At 40.5% G+C, this 20386-nt stretch overlaps 1 protein-coding gene across 3 annotated transcripts in view; it reads right to left on the minus strand.

Moving 5' to 3' along the window:
- Nucleotides 1-7114: 7114 nt before the first annotated feature.
- Nucleotides 7115-20386, minus strand: part of ME1 (malic enzyme 1) — a 220500-nt gene continuing 207228 nt past the window's right edge. For 2 of the 3 annotated variants that reach the window (XM_024996809.2, XM_059889821.1), the window contains exons 11-14: nucleotides 20004-20146; nucleotides 18507-18680; nucleotides 12147-12245; nucleotides 7115-8737 (exon numbers count right to left, since the gene is read on the minus strand). In XM_024996809.2, the coding sequence (XP_024852577.1) occupies nucleotides 8570-8737; nucleotides 12147-12245; nucleotides 18507-18680; nucleotides 20004-20146 (584 nt within the window). In that variant the 3' untranslated portion in view covers nucleotides 7115-8569. 3 annotated transcript variants of the gene reach the window in all.

Genomic DNA, 20386 nt, shown 5'->3' on the forward strand with positions numbered 1-20386 from the left:
AAGATCAGTAACAAGACAAGGACGCCCACTCTTGTCATTTTTGTTCAACAAAGCATTGGAAGTCCTAGCTAGAGCAATTAGTCAAGAAAAGAAATAAAAGACATCCAAATTGGAAAGTAAAAAGTAAAACTGTCTCTATGCAGATGCTGCTGTTGCTGCTAAGTCACTTCAGTCTTGTCCGACTCTGTGCAACCCCAGAGACAGCAGCCCACCAGGCTCCCCCGTCCCTGGGATTCTCCAGGCAAGAACACTGGAGTGGGTTGCCATTTCCTTCTCCAATGCATGAAAGTGAAAAGTGAAAGTGAAGTTGCTCAGTCGTGTCTGACTCTTCGCGACTCCATGGACTGCAGCCCACCAGGCTCCTCCGTCCATGGGATTTTCCAGGCAAGAGTACTGAAGTGGGGTGCCATCACCTTCTCTGAAATGCAGATGACATGATATTAAATATACAAAATCCTAGAGACCCTACAAAATAATTTTAGAATAAAGAAATAAAGTTTCAGGGTACAAAATCAGTACACAAATTCTGTTGTATTTCTATACACTAATAATGAATTATCAGAAGAATCAAGAAAACAATCCCACATATAATTGTACCAAAAAGAATAAAATACCTAGCTATAAATTTAACCAATGAGGTAAAGACCTGTACACTGAAAACTATAAGACACTGATGAAAGAAACTGAAGATGACACAAATAAGTGTGAAGATATTATATGCTCATTAGGAAAAATAATATTATTAAAATGTCCATACTACTCAAAGCAATCTACAGATTCAATTCCTATCAAAATTACAATAACATTTTTCAGAGATATAGAAAAAACAATCCTCAAATCTGTAGAGCATGATAAAAGACTCTGAATAACCAAAGCACTCTTGAGAGAACAAAACTGGAGACATCACACTCCCTGATTTCAAAGTATACTACAAAGCTACAGTAATCAAAACAGTATGGGGAATTCCCTGGTGGTCCAGTAGCTAAGAATCCACACTGCAATGCAGGGGATGCAGGTTTGATCCTTTAATAGGAAACTACAATCCCACATACCTCAGAGCAACTAAGTCTGTGCACCACACCTACTGAACCCGTGTGCCACAAGTAGACAGCCTACACGCCACAACTACCGAAGCCCACGTGCTCTGGAGCCTGAATACCACAACCAGAGAACCCACATACCACAACTACTGAAGCTCGCAGGCTACAAGTAGAGAGTCCATATGCTGCAACAAAATATCCTGCATGATGCAATGAACATCCTGTGTGATGCAACTAAGATCTGATGCAGACAAACAACTAAATAGATGAATAAACAAACAGTGTGGTATTGGCATAAAAACACACACATAGATCAGTGGAACAGATTAAGAGAGCCAAGAAATCCACACATATATGATCATTTATGACAAAGAAGCTAAGAATATACAATGGCAAAAGGATAGTCTTCCCAACAGATGCTATTAGGAAAACTGGACAGTCACATGCAAAAGAAAAAATACTAGACCACTATCTTACACTATACACAAAAATTAACTCAAAATGGATTAAAGACTTGAATGAAAGACCTAAAGTCCATAAACTAGAAGAAAACAGGTGCTAAGCTCTTTAACATCAATTTTGGCAATGATATTTGTGTTTGGCACCAAAAGCATAGTCAACAAAAGTAAAAATGATGAAGTGGGACTATATCAAACTAAAAAGGTCTTAACAGCAAAGAAAGCCATCAACAAAATGTAAAGGCAACCTACTGAGAGAAAATATTTGCAAAGTACATATCTGAAAAGGGGCTAATATTCAAAACATATAAAGAACTCAACTCATAAGTAAAATCTGATTTCAAAATGGGCAGAAGATTTGAATACAGTTTTCCAAAGAAGATATACAGATGGCTAACAAGTACATGAAAAGATGTTCAGCATCACCAATCATCAGGGAAACGCAAACCAAAACCACAATGAGATAACACATTAGAACAGCTATAATCAAAAAGACAAGAAATAAAACATGTTGGTAAGAACGTGCAGAAAAGGGAACCTTTGTGCACTGCTAGGGGGAAATGTAAACTGGTAGGTACAATCACTATGGAAAAAGTACACGGGTTCCTAAAGTCATTAAAAATAGAACCACCAAAGATCCAGCAATCCCATTTCTCAGTATTTGAGGAAAATAAAAACTAGTTTGCTGCCCTACTGCAGTAATATGCACTACAACCAAGACATGTAAGTATGCAATGGGTAAAGAAAACACACACACCCCATTAAAAAAAACAAAATCTGACCATTTGCAACAACAGGATGGACTTCAGGGGCATTATACTAAGTGATATAAGTCAGTTAGAAAAAGACAAATATCCTGTAATCTCACTTATATATGGAATCCAAAAAAAAAAGACAAGCTCACAAATACACAGAACAGGTTGGTCATTGCCAGATACAGGGGATGGAGGAGTGGGCAAAATGGGTGAAGGGGTCAAAAAGTATGAATGATCAGTCGTAAGTCATGGGGATTTAATAGCATTGTTGGTAAAGAACCCAGCTGCCAATGCAGAAGATTTAAGAGATGTGGGTTCGATCCCTGAGTCAGGAAGACTCCCTGGAGGAGGGTATGGCAACCCACTCCAATATTCTTGTCTGGAAAATCCCATGGACTTAGGAGCCTGACACACTACAGTCCATGAGGTAGCAAAGAGTTGGACATGACTGAAGCTACTTAGCATAGCACATAATGACTGTAGTTAATAATATTGTATATTTGAAAGATGAAGGCTGAGCGCCGAAGAATTGATGCCTTTGAACTGTGGTGTTGGAGAAGACTCTTGAGAGTCCCTTGGACTGCAAGGAGATCCAACCAGTCCATTCTGAAGGAGATCAGCCCTGGGATTTCTTTGGAAGGAATGATGCTAAAGCTGAAACTCCACTACTTTGGCCACCTCATGTGAAGAGTTGACTCATTGGAAAAGACTCTGATGCTGGGAGGGATTGGGGGCAGGAGGAGAAGGGGATGACAGAGGATGAGATGGCTGGGTGGCATCACTGACTCGATGGACGTGAGTCTGGGTGAACTCTGGGAGTTGGTGATGGACAGGGAGGCCTGGTGTGCTGCGATTCATGGGGTGGCAAAGAGTTGGAAACGACTGAGTGACTGAACTGAACTGAATACAATTTTAAAAGTTCTTATCACAAGAAAAAAAGTTTGTAACTAGCTATGGTGATTTATTGTGGTGACCATCTTGCAATATATAAATATCACATTACCTTGTAAACCTGAAACTAATATGTTACATATTAAATATACCTTGATTTTTTAAAATGCTTTTCATTGACGCTACTAATCCCTTCATCAGTCTATATCTCGACTTTAGTGAAAGGAGGGTCACCAATAGGTCTTCTTGGGAGACTTAGGGGATCATTAGGATTGAAATTGTCAGATTTGCCCACTGCAAATCTACTCATATAATCCTATCTTTGTAAACTTTGAATCCCTTTATATTATTTCAAGGAATATTCATGTTCTCAATTTCATTTAGTGTGCATCATTGTCAAGTCTACATTTCAGTCAACTAAACCAACAAGCAGAGGCATTTTCAGCTGCTCAAGGCAGCACATTAAATGCAGGATCTGCAGTCGGTGCACCCCATTTATCAAGTCTGTGTGCGTGTGTGTTGTCACTCAGTTGTGTCCAACTCTTTATGACCCTATGGACTGTAGCCAGCCAGGCTCCTTTGTCCATGGGATTCTCCAGGCAAGAATACTGGGGGTTGCCATTTCCTCCTCCATGGGATCTTCCTGACCTAGTGATCGAACCCACGTCTCCTGTGGCTCCTGCATTGGCAGGCTGGTTCTTTACCACTGAGCCACCTGGGAAGCCCTCCATGAAGTCGGCCCAATCCCAAATAACACTGTTCCATCCTCAGAACATTTTCAGAATTCCTGAGATTTTGGCAATATAAATGAGCAAAGTCTAGACTTTTTTTGTTGTGAGTCTTCTCCTCCTGGGTTTGCCTTTCTAATTGTATCCACCACAGCTCCTCTCCATGCTGGTCTCTAAATGATGCCTATGGAGATATGAGACATCACCCGGGAGGAGGAAGAGGGGATGGAGTGAGGTTGTTACGGGCTCTTCACACAAGGCATTTACAACCTCTGTAGGCAGAAGAGCTCCCATGCTGATGAGCAAGGAAGGACTTGCCAACTGTCCTGGTTTGCCTGGGAGTGAGGGGTCTCCTGGGACACAGGATGGTCAGAACTCAAGCCTGGTTTAGAGTATTACAAGTCCTCCAAATCCCCTACCCAGAGATCCCCAGTCCAAATCAACATCCTCCTGTGTCCTGGTCAATACTCTTTAGTTTCACATAAGAGTCCTGGTGAGGTTGTGAATGCAACTCCTCTTAAAATTTGGCAACCAGCAGGATGACCTATGATTTTGGGTTTCTGTTGTTTCAGTCTTATAGCAAGTAACAGGGGCACTGTATCAACCTAGAGGGATGGGATGGGCAAGGAGATGGGAAGGAGTTTCAAAAGGGAGGGGATATATGTATACCTATGGCTGATTCATGTTGAGGTTTGACAGAAAACAGCAAAATTCTGTAAAGCAATTATCCTTCAATAAAAAATAAGTTAATTAGAAAAAAAGGCATTTTTTTTCCCTAGAGTTTATACAGGTCAGGAAGCAACAGTTAGAACTGGACATGGAACAACAGACTGGTTCCAAATAGGAAAAGGAGTTCGTCAAGGCTGTATATTGTCACCCTGCTTATTTAACTTATATGCAGAGTACATCATGAGAAACGCTGGACTGGAAGAAGCACAAGCTGGAGTCAAGATTGCTGGAAGAAATATCAATAACCTCAGATATGCAGGTGACACCACCCTTATGGCAGAAAGTGAAGAGGAACTCAAAAGCCTCTTGATGAAAGTGAAAGTGGAGAGCGAAAAAGTTGGCTTAAAGCTCAACATTCAGAAGACGAAGATTATGGCATCTGGTCCCATCACTTCATGGGAAATAGATGGGGAAACAGTGGAAACAGTGCCAGACTTTGTTTTTCTGGGCTCCAAAATCACTACAGATGGTGACGGCAGCCATGAAATTAAAAAACGCTTACTCCTTGGAAGGAAAGTTATGACCAACATAGATAGCATATTCAAAACAGAGACATTATCTTGCCAACAAAGGTTTGTCTAGTCAAGGCTATGGTTTTTCCAGTGGTCATGTATGGATGTGAGAGTTGGACTGTGAAGAAGGCTGAGCACCGAAGAATTGATGCTTTTGAACTGTGGTGTTGGAGAAGACTCTTGAGAGTCCCTTGGACTGCAAGGAGATCCAACCAGTCCATTCTGAAGGAGATCAGCCCTGGGATTTCTTTGGAAGGAATGATGCTACAGCTGAAACTCCAGTACTTTGGCCACCTCATGAGAAGAGTTGACTCATTGGAAAAGACTCTGATGCTGGGAGGGATTGGGGGCAAGAGGAGAAGGGGACGACAGAGGATGAGATGGCTGGATGGCATGACTGACTCGATGGACGTGAGTCTGAGTGAACTCCAGGAGTTGGTGATAGACAGGGAGGCCTGGTGTGCTGCAATTCATGGGGTCGCAAAGAGTCGGACACAACTGAGTGACTGATCTGATCTGATACAGTGACTAGAACTGAGAATTTAAGCCCCTGAGCCTAAATTATCTGTTTATGAGTCCATCTCTGTAAAAGCAATCAACCTATTCCACAGTCCTCGATTTCTTCACTTTATACTGTTAAATGGCAGCACCCACTTACCAGGCAAAACCTTCCTATCCTTAGATAAGGCAATCCATCCATTTTTCACTTCATGTTTGTGTTTGGCCGGCAGGAGGTGGCATGGGAGTGGGGGAAGGGTACCAAAGATACATTGCTACATCAATTTTTATTAACTTACATTTTTTACCATTTGTATTTAGGTCTTTCATCCATCTGAAGTCTTCCTTTTTACATAGGGTGAGGCAGGGCTCCAGTTTCCATTTTCTCCATGTAGTAGGTCGGCTGTCCCAATCCGGTTACTGAACACCATTCTTTATGTACTGATTTTTGTGCTACTTTTGTAACTATTCAGGGCGTCCGTCTGTGAGCTGTTCTATTACACTGTTCTATATGTTTCTCATGACTCTGATGTATATACCTGGATGTTGGAGGCTTAGTGTGAACAAAATAATGCAAAAATAGGGGGACTTCCCTGGTGGTCCAGTGGCTAAGACCGCGCTTCCAATGCAGGTGGTCCGGGTTCCATCCCTGGTCAGGGAGCTAGATCCCACATGCTGCAACTAAAACCACCCCACCCACAACGAAAAGACCTTGCATCCCTCAATGAAGATCGAAGATTCTGAGTCCTGCAATCAACTCAGCACAATAAATAAATGATAGAAATAAAAAAGAAATGTAAAAATGTATAACAATATCTCAATTCTTTTCATAATATTCTGGATATATTGGTTCCAATAAAATACATGAACATGAATTCTACCTGTTTCTTCTTTTTATTGGAGAAGGAAATGGCAACCCAGTCCGGTACTCTTGCCTGGAAAATCCCATGAATGGAGAAGCCTAGTAGGCTACAGTCCATGGGGTCGCAAAGAGTCAGACACGACTGAGTGACTTCATTTCATTTCTTCTTATAGGACCACAGAAATTACTCATGTGTCCCACTTTCTTTTTTTTTATCAGACAGTACTGTTCTGACTGTACTCTGGCAGATGCAAAACAGACGATGGAGAAAGGTAAACACGGATGCAGAGTTCCCCTCCTTCACTTATGAGCTCTGCGGACATGGCACGTTAAAGTATCTACTTCATATGGGAATGGTGAGGACTTCATTAAATAAGATAAAGGATGCAGACTACATGGTACCTGATCATCCAATGTTTGCTTCATTATCTTTCTCTGAGGATAACGAAGTAGCTCACTGTTAACAGTATACAGCAAACATGTACTAAATGACCACACATGTATTAAATGAATGAAGTTCAAAGTGAAATCAGCTTAGAATATTTTTAAAATTCAAAATTCTCAATCATATGACTGCCAAAACCCAGCACTGTCATTTTTAAGCGTAACAATATTTTGAGAAAAAGACAATTACTTCCTCATTTTATTCATTTGCTTTTTCTAGTGCTTTAATAAATCATTTGCATAGGTAAATACATTTAGTTAGAGCTACAAGACAACATGAAAACTAGACAAGAAATGATGAAAACTAGAAAAGGCATTCCAGATCTTTTCAAAATAACTATATTGAGGCAATTCTTGACTAACCGTTACCTTCAGAAATACCCCTACCCCTTCTACTACAACAATTTGTGTAACTTTCAGTGAAATCATTTATTACTACAGTTTATCCGAACATTTTCTTATACTCCTTGAAAGCCTTACTTCAAAAACAAGAAGTCTCCATATAATTCTGTAAATAAATAGTAAATGTTATTGTACCTGAGCTTAAGAATTTTAACTTGTCTGCACTGGTTTATTAATTTCTAAAGTAAAACCTGAAATTAACGTTCATTTCTGGACTGTAACTACTGATAGTCATTAGAATATTTTAATATCTGATGTAAAGAAGGTTTCTGATATTAGGGAAGAGGTGACAAAATTTTCTTCAAACTCAGAGGAAGGTGAGTTTGCTGTAACACAACGAGCTCTTAATTACCTGAGCTACTCAAGGGGACGCTTGGGCAGGTTACTCAGTTGGGAACCCCGCTTGCCTTGACTCTGGAGATGTGTGTCTGAAGACGTTGACCCCACAGGCAGCCCTTTCTCAAGATGGCCCCCACTCTCTCTGCTCTGCCCACTTCTCAGGCTGTGCTCAGCTGAAGCCACCAACCTCAGGACAGGGCCATGGTCTGCGAGGGCCCAGCAGCAACGTGCAGGGCTGAAGGACGGGGCATTGGTCGGGGAGAAAGAAAGGTGCTTTTACGAAGGGATTTCTGATGGAGGACCACGGTGTTAAGGAGACGGAATAATGTCGAAAGAGTATTAAAATCTAAGGCTGCACGAGGCATTGTAAACAGCAATGATCTTTCTTAGAAATGTTAGAATTCTGTTGCATCAAAAGAGCACATATAATCCAGGATTGGCATAAAAATACCTGAGGAGTTATTTTTCTCTAGGCAACAAAGTGTTGTTTCTGTTTTTAGCGAAAGTTCGTCCATGCCTAAATTGATTTTAATCTTTTAAGTCGATTTTTAATAAAGTGAGCAACAAAAGAATTATGGATTTTAATACTGATCATATCAATTTATTACTAATTTTGGACTCCCCCTTAGTTCCCTATATAAAAATGATGGGTTTCTCAGTGGTAGTTACAATAGCTTTTAAAGATAATTAAGATGAAAACCATAAATAACCAGAAAGTAAATGAAGCAAATTGTTCAATGAGATAATCACACTAAAGTATATTAATATTCTTCTGTAAATTTTTAGGTTGTTAAAGTAAAATTATTGTAATCTAGCATATTATGAATCGTTATAAAAGATTTCAATCTTTGAAAATCATGAAAGACTTCAAGACCTCATTAATGGAGTTAGAAATGTCAGCTATTATGCTACTAGTCAAGTTTGGTCTGTATTTTCTGGGCCTCTTTAGGCCAAGGATAACAATCAGGTAGAATCTGGTCATAGTCAGTGCTATACATCTGAGAGCGGACAAATGCTTCCTTGTTTGGGGGTTCAGGATAAACTGTGGCTGTCTTTTCTTGGTATGCATCTTTCACAATCTAGAAATAAAAGAATATTAATTATTTTAATGAATAGAGGTGATGATGAGCACATCAGAAACTTTTCATCTGATTTCATTAACAGATGAATGGATAAAGACACAGTAAATAAACACAATGGAATACTAACCAGCTATTAAAAAAAGGACAAAATAATGCCATTTGCCACAACATGGATGCAACTAGAGATTATCATACTACATGAAATAAGTCAGAAAAAGACATATGCCATATGATACCAATTATATGTAGAATCTAAAACCTGACATAAATGAAGCTATCTATGAAAGAGAAACAGACTCATGGGCACAAAGAACAGACTTGTGGTCGCCAAGGGGAGGACTGAAGTAGGGGATTGAGGTTAGCAGGTGTCAGGTATTATCAGTATACACAGGATAGAAAAACAGCAAGGTCCTACTGCAGAGCACAGGGAATTATATTGAATATGATAACCATAACAGAAAAGAATATAAAAAAGAAAGTGTGTGTATGTGTGTGTGTATATATAAAACTGCATTGCTTTGCTGTACAGCAGAAATTAATACAACAGTGTAAATCAACTATACCTCCATAAAAAAATAAATTTTATATCCATTTCAAAAGATTAAAATAATTTACATCTTGCCTATTCCCAAAAACTTCAATGTATTATAATAAGAACACATGATCACAAAGATATAAAGTGAAAAGGCAATCATGTAACAAGAGGAGACTATGATGTCAGCAACAAAGGAAAGTGTGGCTGCCAGAGATTTACTCATGGGTGAGCCTACCAGAATTTCTCAGATGAGTCAGTCTTAAAAGCCTTGAAATGACCTGATAGTTAACTTGAACTCAATACCTTAAACAGAGTTTGAACTCAGATATCCTGCACTTTGAGCAATCTCGATTTTGAGCCTCCTACAGAATCTCTTTATTCATCCCACAGTTAAGGCGACGCTCACCCTAATCTGTGGGGCTCCGGGGGCAGTCTCCGCGCCCCCTGCCTGACTGGTGTCACAGAACCTCGTCTCCATGCCTTTCTGTCACAGTCCCCATTCTAGTCCCCGGCCAGGGTGATCCTCAGCACTTTCTCCTTTCATAGTTGTCGCCTGACATGTCACACTTTTCCTAACTTTACTTGGTCCCACATGGTTACACATGATGCTTTTATTCTTTAAAACTCAAAAACAAACACACAAAACACTTCCTCTCAAGTCAATTTCAAACCTTGCCTTCCCATCATGTATCAATTTGATTCTCCTCACTTTGCTGAGGAAATTCCAACTAATCAGAGAAAACTCTCAATTTCTCATCATCTCAAACTATCTCCTCCATGTCTTGACATTTTCTCCTCCCCTGTGTTGAGAAAAACGGATTCCACTGTCAAAATTAATCACTCCCCATGTGCTCTTTAATTCACTCCAGTTTTTTAAGAATGCAATTCTTAAAGAGCTGTTTGTATGACAGACTTATTTGAATAAGTGTGATTTTGAAGAATATTAGAATGATTATCTCTTCTCAATGTAAAATTATGCATTTCTGAAAAATTAAAGTTATAAAGACTGTGCTATATTATGGATAAACGCTTATAAAAAATAGGAATCAAAGTATGTGAATACATGCTTATACCTTATTATAATGATGTTAGAAAAGAAAGCAACCCAATGAAAAAAGACTGCAACCAAACACACCAAAATAAAGGATGACAATACTTGCATTAGAAAAGTAGAATATCAGGTATTTTCCACTTTCCAGAGTGCCTATGAGATGGTATTACTATGTTTTAACAGATATTCTTGAGTTACAATTCACTGACAACAAAATTCAACCATTTCAAGGGAATAGCTACCCACTCCAGTCTTCTTGCCTGGAGAAATGTCGGAGTCCTTTGTACTCTCCTACTGTCCTTCATCATCTTACTTTCTCCTCTGATCATATGCTACTCCTTTTCATTGAAATCTTCAAAAGGAACTTAACATGACAATGTGATGTTCCATGCACTAATAATCCAAACTATTAGGGGTTTAAAACTAGTAGAGACAAATTGGGACAAACCATGAGGATACTCTTCCATGAACAGATAACCAAGCAGAATTATTTAAAGGTTTTTTTTGTTTGTTTGTTTGTTTTGATTACTTGGTTTTTGAAGCACTTACTTTCAATCAACAAGATAAATAATGACGTATGAATCCTAAGCGGGACTGTTTTGATAAATTTGTTAATAAATTTTTACTTTCAGCCAGGAGCAATTCTGCCTCCAAGTGGACATTTGGCAATGTCTGGAGACATCTTCAGCTGTCACATCTGTTGCAGAGGCTACTGGCGTCTGGTGAATAAGGACCAGGGATGCCGCTAAACCATCTATAATCCCTGAGTAGCCCCCACAACAAAGAGTTACCCAGTGCACAGAGAGTCATGTGCACAGGCCTGAGGTTGAGAAATTCCAGTTTCAACATGTGACTACTCCTGTGGGCTGAACTATGCTACCCCAAAATGTGATGCCTTAACCTCCAGTAACTCAGAGTGGGACTGCATTTGGAGACAAGGTCTTTGGAGAGATAATTAAGTTAAAATGAGACCGTTTGGGTGAGCCCTAACCCAAGCTGACTGGAGTTCTTGTAAAAACGGAAAATACGGACACACAGAGAGCCCCCAAGGATAGGCACACACAGAAGAAAGGCCACAAGAGGACCCAGTGAGAAGGTGGTCATCAACAAACCAAGGAGAGGCCTCCAAAGAAACTGGACCTGCCAACCCCTTTCATCTTAGATTTCCGGCCTCCAGATCTGTGAGAAAGTTAATTTCTGTTGTGTAAGTCACCCAGCTGGTGGCAGTTTACTATGGCAGCCCTAGCAGATGAATACAACCACCCTACAAAAAAGTCCATTTCTCTCTCATCTTAGTTACAGAAAATTATGGTTCTTCTTGACTATCTCCTTGAAGAGTTCATCTGCCACCTCAACAGCTTTGAGTTCTCTGTTCTCACTGTTTTGCTTCCTGCCCAATTTAATCAACTGTGATTTTTAAGATGTCGCATATCACAGAGACTTGGGTGGTTAAAGGCCTAAACGTCACTCTATCATACTTGCAATATTGTGGTGACTATCACAGTGTTATATGAAAAATACCAAACAATAAAGGGTGAAGTTGGGGAAGCTTAGCTGAAATGAAAGCCTGATGAATTACTTCAATTCTGGGAGAGAAAAAGAAGGGTAGGGGAATCAAAGATTCAACCCATGCCGAAGGATCAAATACACTTTCTACGCTCTGTCAGGGCACCATGCCTCATTTCTCTGACTTCTGACATAAGAAGTGGACACAGACGTCTCAAGGAAGTACATTTTTACTACCGTTTCACTGTCTAAATATGCACACTTAGCCATAGAAGGAAGGAAAAACAATGAGACTTGAACCACAGTGGTTTTACCTTTTCTGCAATTTTCAGAGAAACATCTCTAATGGTGTCCAAAGGAGGATAAAGCCGGCCCTCCTCCAAGTGTTTATCTGATACTTGCTGAGCTATGACCTTAAAAAAAAAATAAAGACAAAAAAAAATACTTCATATCATACAACGTGGTAGTTGTGAGGAAAATGGTGAATATCGTTATAGATAAAAGCAGATCACATGAATGTCATGAGCACTTGCGTCTCTCCCTCTCTCAATGGAAAATGGAGCTCAGAGAGGCTTAGAGACTGGTGTGTGTATGCGAGTGTTTTGGAGACTGGGGGGAGAAGATAATTAGCGAAAAAGATGGTGATAAGCATCTGGGTTTCCTCTTAACTCAGTTCCTCTTCTACTGCACCGTGAAATGCTGGCAGCTTTCTGACCCGATGCACTAGAGCACCGGGGGCAGAGGAGTAAGCAATTCAGAGGACAATGAGAGAAGTGACAGGAAAGGGCCTGGAAGCAGAGCGGGGAGAGGTCGGTCATGCCTGACTCCCAGCTCACGTACTCTTATATGGGAGGCAGACAGGAGACTGAGACAGCTATATCTGAGTCACACTGCAGAGCAGGATATTAATGTTACACAGATTTTGGATCATGTGAACCATCTAATCAGCTTCAGCGTGGGCTGTCCCCACACACTCCCTGTTTCTAAAGGAAACAGTGTAGACATAAAAATGTGCTACAAGGGTAGATATTTTACGTTAAATGTTCTTATCACACAGACACACACACACACACACATAATAAAGAGGGTGGGAAAAACTTCTGGAGGTAATATATTTGTTTATGGTATGGATTGTGGTGATGGCTTCAAAGGTGTATATTTATCTCTAAACTCAAGTTGAAAGATTTGTGGCTTTTTGTCAATCATACCTCAATGAAATAGCTTACAGATGAGACAAAGTGACATCATGAGCTTCTTGATGTGATGTACCGAGAAGGATATGATTATTGGGCCAACTAAACCAAACCCTATAACCACATAACTTGAATTAAATCATGAGGAACACTGCGAAAAACAACTAGCCTGTGCTCTTCAAAATGCCATTGCCAGAAAAGACAGAGAGGCTGAGATGTTCCTGCATATGAAAAGAGCACTCTGCAAGTTATAAAGGTCTTTTATAAATAACTGACAAAATTTGAATTTGGCTTATACATTAGATAGCATTGCTGCTGCTGCTGCTAAGTCGCTTCAGTCGTGTCCGACTCTGTGCGACCCCATAGATGGCAGCCCACCAAGATCCCCCGTCCCTGGGATTTTCCAGGCAAGAGTACTGGAGTGGGTTGCCATTTCCTTCTCCAATGCATGAAAGTGAAAAGTGAAAGTGAAGTCGCTTAGTCGTGTCCAACTCCTAGCGACCCCATGGACTGCAGCCCACCAGGCTCCTCCGTCCATGGGATTTCCCAGGCAAGAGTACTGGAGTGGGGTGCACTATATGAATATTAAAATTAGCTGGGTTTTCAGTTATCCAGTGACTTACATGAATCACCGTCTCCTCCAGGTGCTGTTGTCAGGGGGATCCCCTCTACAGTCATCTGGGCAGACATTAGAGAGGGTGGGGAAGGTGATTTAGGAGGAGGGGTGTGAGGGCAGGAGGACCAAGTCTGCCTCCCAGATGTGAACCGGAGACAGGAGACTGTTTCAGGCTGCTGTACAGACTACTTGGGAGTCTGTATTGCTGACCCTGAACACTCTAAGTCCAAGAGACTGTCCAGAGGACCAAGAAAGCCAAAAATCTCTTTGTGATATAAAAATCTGCAGCAATAGTCTTTGGGATTGGTGCCAATCCGTGGGATTTCTAGTTCCATAAGAGAGCCAACTAGCATTTTGACAATAATCCTAACAGTTACTAGATATGTGGTGGCCAAACAAAACATTCACCGAGATCTCTTACATGCTACTTTTGTTAACTACAAAATAGAGACAAGAGCATTCTTCTTTTTGTGCATTCTAGAGGCTGCAGAAAATTCTTAAAGAGATGAGAACACCAGACTACCTGACCTGCCTCCTGAGAAACCTATATGCAGGTCAAGAAGCAACAGTTAGAACCGGACATGGAACAAGAGACAGGTTCAAAACTGGGAAAGGAGTATGTCAAGGCTGTATATTGTCACCCTGCTTATTTGACTTATATGCAGAGTGCATCATGAGAAATGCCAGGCTGGATGAATCACAAGCTGGAATCAAGATTGTGGGAGAAATATCAACAACCTCACATATGCAGATGATACCACTCTAATGGCAGAAAGCGAAGAAGAACTAAAAAGCATCTCGATAAGAGTGAAAGAGGACAGTGAAAGAGCTGGCTTAAAACTCAACATTCAGAAAGACAAGGTCATGGCATCTGCTCCCATCACTTCATGGCGAAAAAACTGAAACAGTGACAGACTTTATTTTCCTGGGTTCCAAAATCACTGCAGGCAGTGACTACAGCCATGAAATTAAAAGACACTTGCTCCTTGGAAGAAAATCTGTGACAAACCTAGACAGTGCATTCAAAAGCAGAGACTTTACAGACAAAGAGCCATTTAGTCAAAGCTATAGTTTTTCCAGTAGTCATTTACGGACGTGAGGGTTGGACCACAAGGAAGGCTGAGCACCAAAGAACTGATCATTTTGAATCATGGTGCTGGAGAAGACTCTTGAGAATCCCTTTGACAGCAAGTGAATCAAAACAGTCAATCCTAAAGGAAATCAACCCTGAATATTCATTGGAAGGACTGATGCTGAAGCTGAAGCTCCAATTCTTTGGCCACCTGATGCGAAGAACCAACTCACTGGAAAAGACCCTGATGCTGGGAAAGATTGAAGGCGGGAAGAGAAGGAGACGGCAGAGGATGAGATGGTTGGATGGCATCATCAACTCAATGGACATGAGTTTGAGTAAGCTTTGGGAGATAGTGAAGGACAGGGAAGCCTGGTGTGCTGTAGTCCAAGGGGTCCCAGAGAGTCAGAGAAGACTTAGCCACTGAACAAGAGGCGTGTCTGTAGTATTGTATTCTCACTGATAAATACCAGTGACTAGTTTTATTTAATTGAATAAGTATTTAGTAAGTTTCTGCTATGTGTTTTAGCATGGTGTTAGGTGCTACTGGTCTTCTGAAAGATGTATATGGGAGACCTTCTGTTTTTACAGAATATCACATATGACTTAGTTATAAGGCAAGACTTGACTGTTTGATATGTGAAACACTTGAAAGCATAATACAATGAGGAATCAAATGAAATATCAAAGAGTTTGCTAAAAATAGTCATGGCTAAGGAGAAAGATAAAAATAATTCAGAGCAGTCACAGAAAGAGCCAAGGATAAGGCAGGACTTAAGCCATGATCTGAAGATAGGCTTAGACCAGTGGAGAAGGAATCATTTCAGGTCAAGGCGATACACAGGGCAGTCCCATGGCTGTTCCTAGGCGTGGTATATTTCAAGGCTTTGGGATTAGGGAGGATGAAAAGAAGGGCAGTCTTCCAAGCTTTGGAGCCTGCTTACAAAGTGGGTGTCACAAAGAGAAATGCGGATATTGAGGGTGAGGGAAGACGAAAGATGTTTTTTTCACATCTTTATTTAAAGAAACAGCAGGGCATTTTGGTGGAAATACCCATTGGGTCACAGGAGATGTGGTAAAAGATAAGAACAGAGATACACATATTTGGTCCCTTTCAGAATGACGACAATGGAAACGAGAGAAAGAGTGAGATCTCTGAAAGCAGAAATTAAAAGAGAAAAATGAGAACAAAAGACAACGAATTTTGGGAAGAAGCTTAGTCAATAGGTAACAACTAGAGGGCACAGGGAATGCTCTGTGGTGACCTGAAAGGGATAGAAATCCACAAAAGAGAGGATCCATGTATGCATGTGGCTGATTCACTTTGCTGTACAGCAGAAACTAATACAACACTGTAAAGCAACTGTACGCTAATGAAAATTTTTTAAAGGGACTTGAAAGGGACACAAAGAAACCACTGATGTGGCATAAGAAACAGAAATATTATGTGATGCCTAAGAAGAAAGTGATGAAAAGGCCAAAAGATTCGGCCCGAGAGATCATCAGCTAGAAATCTGTCACTAGAGGGTGCTGGAGTTATTTAGGAAAGAAATCACTGGCAGCCGAAAAAGATCATCTTTCTTCTTCTGATGTGGCTGCTATAAAAGACAATGACTACATTTTCCTTAATGTAAGAACAACTTTGAAAGCTCTCAGTAGGTAGGCATCTACTTACGTTTAACACGACTTTTTGAGTCAAAGAAGCTCTGAAACCCTAGCCATCGTGCAGTGAGGACAAGAGACCGAGCAGGAGGGCTGACAGACAGATGTTCTCACGGAATGACAAGTGCGAAACCCTGGGGTTGTGCTCCTTGAGATCACGCCAGTAACATACACATCTTTCACGGTGGGGAGAAAAGCCTGTATATGTGATGAAATCACGTGAATGTTAATCAGTCTGGATGTGGTTCGGGTCAGTTAGCACGTTGTGCAGTGGGTTAATTTTAAGAGAAGAAACTCATTTAAATTTCTCCCCATGAATTGCATCCACCTCAAAAGTATCAACCAGATGAACACTCTGATGATCACAAGCTCATGATTTCACAAATGAAGGTCCAACCACTGTGTCATCCTCCTGAAGCTTGGGAGGGAAGGGAAACTGATGGGAGCCTGAGGTTCCCATTAGCTCTTGTGCTAGGAGTAATAAATTCCTCTATCTGACCTAGGAGTTCTGTGTCCTTTGCCAGCATCTGTGAATCTGAGGCAGGCTGACTTGCTAGCCTGCAAGTCAGGTTGAATTTTTGGCTTCCCTGGTAGCTCAGTGGTAAAGAATCAACCAGCCAATGCAGGAGACGCAGGTTTGATCCCTGAGTCAGGAAGATCCCTTGGAGAAGGAAACGGCAACCCACTCCAATATTCTTGCCTGGGAAATCCCATGCACAGAGGAGCCTGGCAGGCTACAGTCCATGGGGCTGCAAAAGAGTCAGACATGACTTAGCAACTAAATAGCAAAGGTGAAATTTCAGATCCTTCAGAGTGCCAAACAGTAGTGTAATGCAGCGTCCTTACTGGGTCTGCTGTGTGTTCTGTGAATCTTTTCTGGAGGCCCACGGAAGAGCCTGCTTCTGTCCTTTTAATGACTTTACAAAGACCAAACTCTCTGTTTTAATTTCTTCTTAGCTGAAATACTATAGTGGTTGCTGTATTCTGCACTGAACCCTGAATGATAAACATTTCTTCACTATACCAAATCAGACTTTTATTTCAAATCATGAGAATGTCATCATTTAGGAAGGTTCTCCATAGAAATCTTCTCCATAGAAGATTCCCATGAAATCATGAGAAATCTTATTTCATGATTTGGAAACAAAAATTTTAATGTTCTCATTATTGTCACAGAACTTGATCAAAATTTTCAGATTTTTTTTTTTAAAGTTCCTTCTCTTGAACTCTGTTAATGAGAATGCAAACTGGTACAGCCACTGTGGAAATAGTATGGAAGTTTCTCAAACTAAAATTAGAACTACCATATGACCCAGAAATTCCACTTCAGAGTGTATGGATGTATATATCTAGACAAAACTATAATTTGAAAAAAAATACACGTGTCCCTATGTTCAGAGCAGCATTATTTACAACTGCCATGATATGGATGTAACATAAGCATCATCAAGATGAATGGCTAAAGAAGATGTGGTATATACATATAATGGAACACTACTCAGCCATAAAAAAGTGAAAATTTGCCATCTGCAGCAACAGAGATAGACTTGAAGGACATTATGCTATGTGAAATAAGTCAGGCAAAGAAAGATAAATGTTGTATGATGTCACTTATATGTGGAACCTAAAAAATGCAACAAAATAGTGAATATGACCAAGCAGCAGCAGACTCATGGACACAGACAACAAACTAGCGGTTACCGGTGGGGAGAGGGAAGGAGGAGTGGCAAATAAGAGGTGGGGTTAAGAGGCACAAACTACTGTGTATAAAACAAACTACAAGGCATATTGTGCAGCACGGGAATACAGCCAGTGTTTTATAATAGGCACAGATGGAGTACAACCGTGGGAAATGATGGATCATTATGTTGTACACCTGTAATTTATATAATATTGTACATCAATTTAAAAAAGGTCCCTTTTAAGGGATCAGAACACAGTCTTTCTGCTGGCTACAGAAGAACAATGCTTACTAGTGACTCACTGTGAACTTACAACCCACCCCTTACTCCCCTGGGGGAAAGATTTGATCCTCGGACTTTACACCTTCTAGGGAGTGAGCTGAGATGCAGATGGCCTACAACGAGCTGATCTGTCACAGCCTTGACAGACAGACAGTATTTTACAATACCTCAGCAGTGGTGAGAAAAATCTTATCCGTGATATGCCTCAGTCCACACGCCACAACACCAAGAGCAACTCCAGGGAACACGTAGGAATTGTTGCCTTGGCCAGGATAAAGAGTCTTTCCACTCGGAAGGGTAACGGGATCAAAAGGACTGCCGCTGGCAAAAATGGCGCGACCCTGCAAGACAGACACGCAACCGTGAAAAGAGGCAGGGTGTCTTCAAACAGATGGATCCTAAGAGAATAGTGCAAGTATTTAGTACTTAGAAAGAGGTCTGATTTTTCATTGACTCCCTAGTAAGTGTGAATGAGCAGGCTCTCATGATGTTGGTGGTAAGTTCTGAAGTGGGTGCTTATTTTTCTCTATCTTCCTCTCTCCTCCAAGGAGAAGCGTACAAACTACAGGAGACCCCATGACCACCACCCGTTGTTGGCTGTGGTCCAACACACAGGGCCATCAACCATCCCTAGCCTAGAGGCTTCTGAAGACAAAAGTGATGGGTTGGAGTTTGAATCTTAGAAAGGCTGACATTGTAGATTAGAGTTTAGGGGTCAACACACTTCCATGTAATCATTGGGACAAATTTTATACATTGTAAATAATTATCTGGAAAGTCCCATAGGAAAAAAAATTCACTAGCACAAGAGGGATTAGCAAATAAGAATAAATTATCAATAATTGTAAAAAACTGTCTTTATATTTTTTCCCCCTAGTCTTAATATTGGGTTGGCCAAAAAGTTCATATGGAAAACTCAAACAAACTTTTTGACCAACCCAATATTTTCTCATGTTTTTGAGGAACCTCGTATTTACAAGTTTTAAGACAGCATGAACTCAGGGCCTGTCAGGGGCTAGACTCCAGACTGCCAGTCAAAGCGAGGGGGCATCTGTGTGATCTGGGAAGCGATACAGATGAAACTGCTCAGTCCTTGAAAACAGGGATAGGAAACCCTCAACAAATAAAGCATCACAGTCTAAGAAATGCCCTTGAAAAGCATAAACATGTTTTGGAAATAGTTATGTATTGAAGCTTTAAGGATGCCTATACCAACCTGGCTGGATGTCAAAATAACTGCCCAAATGCTCCATCCACAGCATCAAAATCCAAACCCAGGAGCAGTCAGCAAAGTAAAAATAAGGCTGTGGTTTTATACTGTATGCTTGTGTTTAGGAATAGCTAGTTAAAAGTTATTTTAATAAGCATCTAGGATCAAGCTTTTTCCTCTTTAACTTTTATGTTTAGATCTTAGATACTTCCAAAGCACTTAAGGAAAATTGTCAATAAAACATTACAAAGTTTATTCTGTTTTATTGAAGAACAGGATTTATATGACACTCTAAAAAAGGATATGGTTCTTATCCTTCTGTTTACTTCGCCTTCACTCTTGGTTGTAAAATGTTTAAAGGTTAACTGGCAGACACCTTAGATACCCTGGGCTTCCCTACAAAGAATTACAATTTGACTATTAAAATATCAGTTATGTTTTTTTTTTCCTTTACCTTGGTCAGTTTATAGCACTGCTCTGCAGTACATTCTGCTTTACTAGTTGGATTACTCAAGGCAAAAATAATAGGCCGTTCATTGAAGGCTGCCATGTCTTTGATAATTTGTTCTGAGAACGCACCACCAATCGCAGCAACTCCTAACAGAGAAACAAGAAACCAGTGAACAGGGCCATCATTGGTTATTTAATCCAATGCCCCCCCCCACCCCCAGCCCCACCAAACAATGAGACACGTCAGGTCATTTTGTAATATACCCTAAGCAATACAGAATATTTGTATGAAAATGACAAAAAGAGGTGTCTGTTAATGCCAATAGCCTTTAAGGTTATAGTATCTAACAAAAAAAAAAAAAAAAAAAACAAGAGTTTTAATATTCG

The sequence above is a fragment of the Bos taurus genome, chromosome 9, assembly GCF_002263795.3.
Source record: "Bos taurus isolate L1 Dominette 01449 registration number 42190680 breed Hereford chromosome 9, ARS-UCD2.0, whole genome shotgun sequence".
Taxonomy (NCBI): domain Eukaryota; kingdom Metazoa; phylum Chordata; class Mammalia; order Artiodactyla; family Bovidae; genus Bos; species Bos taurus.